This window comes from Corvus kubaryi, unplaced genomic scaffold, assembly GCF_017639235.1.
Source record: "Corvus kubaryi isolate FWS band 111438036 unplaced genomic scaffold, C.kubaryi_AGA036_p1.0 37216, whole genome shotgun sequence".
Lineage (NCBI taxonomy): Eukaryota > Metazoa > Chordata > Aves > Passeriformes > Corvidae > Corvus > Corvus kubaryi.
The window spans coordinates 101,822-107,015 of NW_024581061.1; the positions used below are offsets into that span (position 1 = coordinate 101,822).

The following is a 5,194-nucleotide window of genomic DNA, read 5'->3' on the forward strand; positions in this document are numbered from 1 at the left end:
TTTCCTGCAGGGTAGCTGAAACACAGGCTTTGTCCTTAGCATTCAGAATGTAACAATTTTTCCTGCAGAGCACAGATCTAAGCACCATCCTATGAAGTACTTAAACCCAAAAAATCATCCCCATTCTGCACAAAAGCCCAGTAGCAGCAGTCTTCATGTAGCAGCACAGTTAACTAATATTTTGTATGGTAGGAATAACTGTTTTACTGCATATATTATATACAATCCATTTCTTTAAGCTCAAGCAGTCAGATCACTGTTCTCTATAAAATGCTTTATTGACTTTCTTCCTGAATTTAATTTGTCTCTATATAGCAGTAATTCCTTACTCTGTGACAACATGCTCTTCCATTACTTCAAAATACTTCTTTTCTGCACACACGCAGTATTAGTTCAGGAAAACTTCCCTTCTCCTTCCAAAGAGGAACTGAAAATACAAAAGATGTGCCCAAAGTAAGCACTTTGATCCAGACTCAGATTACATGGCTGAGGGTATTTTTGGAAAAGCTTAAAGCCAACAGGCTTGAGCTGAAGTCAACTATATGAACTATGGTCATCTTGAATAATCCAAGTAGTTATACTGGATAAAGTTGTCATTTGGTTGTAATTCAAATGTGTCCTTACCTGCCAAGTGGCTTAAATCACAGCCATAGCAGTCAGATACTACATACAGAGGTCTGCACAGTCTGCAGCGACGGCTGCACAGTCACCAAGGGCTCAGGGGAGCACCACATCTGCATCTCCACTGCTGACCTTGCTCAGAGCAGGACCCATCCTGCCTGCTCTCAGCCAAGCAGAGCTGCTCTCCCTCCACCTCTGGGGGGCTGGTGTGTGCAGGAGACTGTCCTGCATGGACCTGACCAGAGGCTGCATGGCCTGAGAAAGCCATGAGGAGCTGTAATCTTGGGCAGAACTGCACCACGTGGAGCATTTAGCCTGAGGAGCGGCCAGTGGCTGTGGGGCCTGGGATACCCTTTCGAAAGGGAAGGCCTTCTCTGGGGAATGCAAGGCTCTGGACTGAAGCACAGGTGCTTCCTGCATGCCCAGCCATCAGAACAAACAGCAGCCACTGAGTACAGAAAAGAGTCTGTGTCCAGAGAAGGTAATGCAACCAGGTTGATTAGATTTGCAGGGGAAGGGACGAGCCCAAAGGCAGGTTTCTGGGTAGGAAATGATGAGCCTGAAATAGCAAAAGCTGGCCCTAGTGTAGCTGACCTTCTGAGAGTAGGTGTTGAAATTATTCTGTGAACCAGTTTCTCAAGGGTTTGATAAAGAGGGGAGGGGTGACAGGAAATAAAAAAGGGGGGAAGAGGATGGAGTCCAGAGCAAGACTCTCTCATGTGACACGAGCTGGCATGTGACATGCAAGATGCACTGCTGGTACTTACAGGTCTTATCCTCTGAAAGAAAACCATAGCAGGGAAAAAAAGCAAAGCTCAGCACAGCTGGCAAGATGGTTTTGCATAACAGGAATAGGACAAAGAGGGGAAATTGCCTATTACAATTAATGATTTCATGAGTGACTGTCCAGTATTTTGCAATCAGCAGCACTTACACAAAAGCTGATGTAGAAGAAAACCTGAAATTTTTGGGTGGGGTGACTGGCAATGTGATCAAACAGGGATGCTGCTCTCCATCTCAGGGTGGATGGGGCTCCAGCAAGCAGAGCAGAACTTCTGCAGCTAGAGGCAAAGGCTGGTGCCAGGGCAGGCTTTTGCTGGGAATCCAAACACCACAGGAAGCAGAATAAATGGGGGCAGGGTTGGTCAGAAGAACAGAACAGAGATGGTTGCTGGAGACAAGAATTGTGATTTTTCCCAGAGTCTTTTTAGACTTGGAACTAAAGAGGTTGTGATGCTCAACTGCAGAAATGGAAATGTTCCCACCAGGATTTTCAGAGCAAGCCCCTCATTGCTGGTCCACACCTCAACCTTGTTTCTTGAACTCATGCTAGGAGCTACCTTTAACAAGTAGCAAGGGTCATGTAGTAGTGGGTGAGTATCTTTAGAGTGAAGTAAAAAAACCAAGAAAAAATAACTTCTCTAGGAATGGAGATAATTTCATCAAATCTTTCTTTTTTTTTTTTGTTGAAGGTATGAGCAATTCAGATGTGATGGTTGCTCTTCAGCGTGGGTACCGAATGCCACGCATGGAAACCTGCCCAGCTGAGCTTTATGATATCATGAAAACATGCTGGAAAGACAAAGCAGAAGAGAGGCCAACATTTGACTATCTACAGAGTGTGCTTGATGACTTCTACACAGCAACAGAAGGGCAGTATCAACAACAGCCATAGAACAAAGAACACTTTTTCTACTGCCCTTGAGCATTGGCACAGACTATCTTTAGGACAGACTGCTCAAGCCAGTTACTTCATGAATTCAGATGTCTTAACTGAGTGTGGAAGCTGAAATGCTGAAGGAAAGAATAATGCTGCAGAGAAATAATAATGTTTTTATTTGGTTAAAATAATTCCTCTAAAGATTCAAGTTCTCCTTAAAGGCTTTGTGTTTTGCATCTGTAGAAACACCCCAAAGCAAACAGGCTTTTTGGGGTGGGGAAGGAAAAGGAAGGAAAGCAATCATGCCCTGCTACAGCTTGACAAGGCCGCCTTAGGATCTTAGTCATGCAATATGTTACAAGGAGACCTTGATAAAACAGTTGAGAGGATGCCTGAACGCTGTTTTCAAAAGAAAAAGTCACAAAGGAGAACTTACAGATTTAAGACATGGTGACGTTCTTAAATCATTTTTTAAATACAGCATACAGCAAAAATTATTTTTATATCCTTGTTGTTTCACATTAGTATCAGGCATACTGTCAGCTCTTGTAAGACTTTCAAAACAGTGTCAAGGTTTCCTTTGAGGAAGGGTTATGTATGTAATTCTTTACACTGAAAAAAGTTCTGGTTTACTGCTGTAAAACCCTAAATTTAAAATCATTTTCAAAGCATTGCAAAACCATCAGACATGCAGAAGTGCAAGATGAACACACATGGCTGCAGACGTAGCAGCACACCTCACTGTGTTCAACCTTCAGCTTCCCACAAGGCCAAAGTCATCATCTGAAGTCCATGGAAAAGCACAGGATTTTGAAGGAAGTTAATACTTTCATTGCAGTTGCTGAAACTGTTACCAGTGAAAATATTTTAGTCTTCATTTTTAATCCTCTGTGGTTATTCAAGAATATTCCTTATATTTTTGCTGCTTTAATCAACTAACCTCAAATCTGTTTTAAAGCTAAAACTAGCTCTAGCACTATCAAAAACAATTTGTGGAAACATGCAATAGGATATCAAGTTACATTGCAGTGACACTGTAGTTTGTTGCTCGGTATTACAAATCTAATTCTTAAAGTGAAAGCAATTTGCTAATCTCTTTACATTGAGTTGTTCTATCAAATTACTTACCCAAACAGATGAGCTCATGCAGTTGCAATGTAACCACAGCACAGATTACTTCTTTTTCAAAGTGACACTGGTTCTTACAACTGAAACCCAGTACACACCTTTGCCATCCTTCAGCCCAATTATTTAGGCAAATGGTACTTTGCAGAAGCTTAAAACCTTTCTGATAAAGCTTCAGTGTGCCTGCAGTTGAAGTTCAGCAGCAGAAGTATTCATGGCTTTTCTTTTCTAGTGGCTTCCTTCAGTCAAACTGTGCAGTTTAAACAGACTATCAGTTAAATATGTAAATAGTTTCTATTGTATGGTGATTTTTAATTTTAATAAACACTTAATCTGAAGCAAGTTGTATGGTAGTAATTTGAGATAGAACAAACAGCTGATGTTCTATCCAGTGGTAGCTTCATGTGGAACAGGGGAATCTCTGATTATCACCACTACCAAGATTAATGGATTCTGCTTTCCTTACATCCAGTCGAAACTGAAAAGGACCAAACCAACCATTCTTACATCCTTCTTGTGGTTTCTTATTGTCCTGGAGGGCATGAAGAAAAGAACCAGCCCTCAGCTGTCCTTGAAAACAGCTTCTCACAAGCCTTTAATGTAATAGCTGCACTGTCCTTTAGCAGCTGAACATTAACAGTTCACTACTGGCCAGTACTTCACTACAAGCTTCATTTTATTTTAAGACTTAAAAAAAAAAAAACCAAAAAAAAAAACCAAAACCAAAAACCTCAAGATAATGTAACTTTGTCTTTCAAACCATTTCCTGTAGCCAGCCAAAGAGCTCTGGGAAGTAAGAGGGATCATAGAAAGAACAGTTGCTCAGGGAATAGCTAGGAGGTTATAGTTAATGTTACATAAAGTTGCCAAAGTTGCTAGACAGGCTGCCAAGGTGTAGCACTAGGTAGTTTGAAATGGTATTATGGAAATTTTCCAGTATTAGCCTGTTCTGATGATTTTTTTAACTTCTGTTTGAATTGCTTGTCCTAAAGCAATTTGTACATAGCAGCTTTCTTATTCAAGGCATCAACACTCAGTGTCTCATATAACTACACCAAAATATTTTTTAATAGCTGGAATAGTTTATGTGGGAGTAGAAAAATATTTTAGAAATTCTACCTTGCAGGGATTATAGGCCTTCAGAACTACTAAAGCCAGATAACCCTTTATTTAACAGAAACAGTTCAAAACATGAGAAAAGCAGCGGCTGAAGTGCGACAGCCTTGTTAAATAGTTGTCAGAGTGATAACTGATCACAGACCAACCCGAAACTCCTAACGACCTGGCAAGAGGAGTCACAGCAGAGAAGGGCTGAGCTCCGTGTCACACGGGAAGGCTGCACCACCTACTGTCTCCCCAGGGAGGGTGAGGTTCTCCCTTTGAACTTGGTCCCCCTTCCACTATGAGAAACACCATCACAGGGACTGATCAATCCAATTTACTTACAGATTCTCCAGCAAGCCTCCAGCAATTACAGGCATTGTACTTTCACAGTGGTTAAAAAAATCCTCACCTCCACTGACTGAAAGGGCTCTAAGAAAACTATTTCAAATTTTATCATGCTCCAGTCTTCCAACCTTAAGCTACTAGATAAAAGTTAAGTAATATAATCAAGGATATGATTCTTTCAACTCAAGATCATCCTATATCAATCACTATCATTATTTGGGCTCTAATTTTATGATCTTTCCTTATCTTGGTTTTGTTGATTTATAAAATGAAGAGTCAGAGCTGAATTTAGCAATGGAAAATTTTATTAAATAGATTTTTCAAAGTTTAATGCATATT

General features: G+C 40.7%; 1 protein-coding gene across 6 annotated transcripts in view; it reads left to right on the forward strand.

The window, feature by feature from the left end:
• LYN (LYN proto-oncogene, Src family tyrosine kinase) overlaps positions 1 to 3,744 on the forward strand; it is a 50,455-nt gene extending 46,711 nt beyond the window's left edge. For 5 of the 6 annotated variants that reach the window (XM_042022550.1, XM_042022552.1, XM_042022555.1 and 2 more), the window contains exon 13: positions 2,094 to 3,744. In XM_042022550.1, coding sequence (XP_041878484.1) covers positions 2,094 to 2,296 — 203 coding nt within the window. In that variant the 3' untranslated portion in view covers positions 2,297 to 3,744. Of the gene's footprint in view, positions 1 to 1,868; positions 1,995 to 2,093 lie in introns of all 6 variants that reach the window. The other variant, XM_042022553.1, reaches the window with a different exon arrangement.
• The last annotated feature ends 1,450 nt before the right edge of the window (positions 3,745 to 5,194 follow it).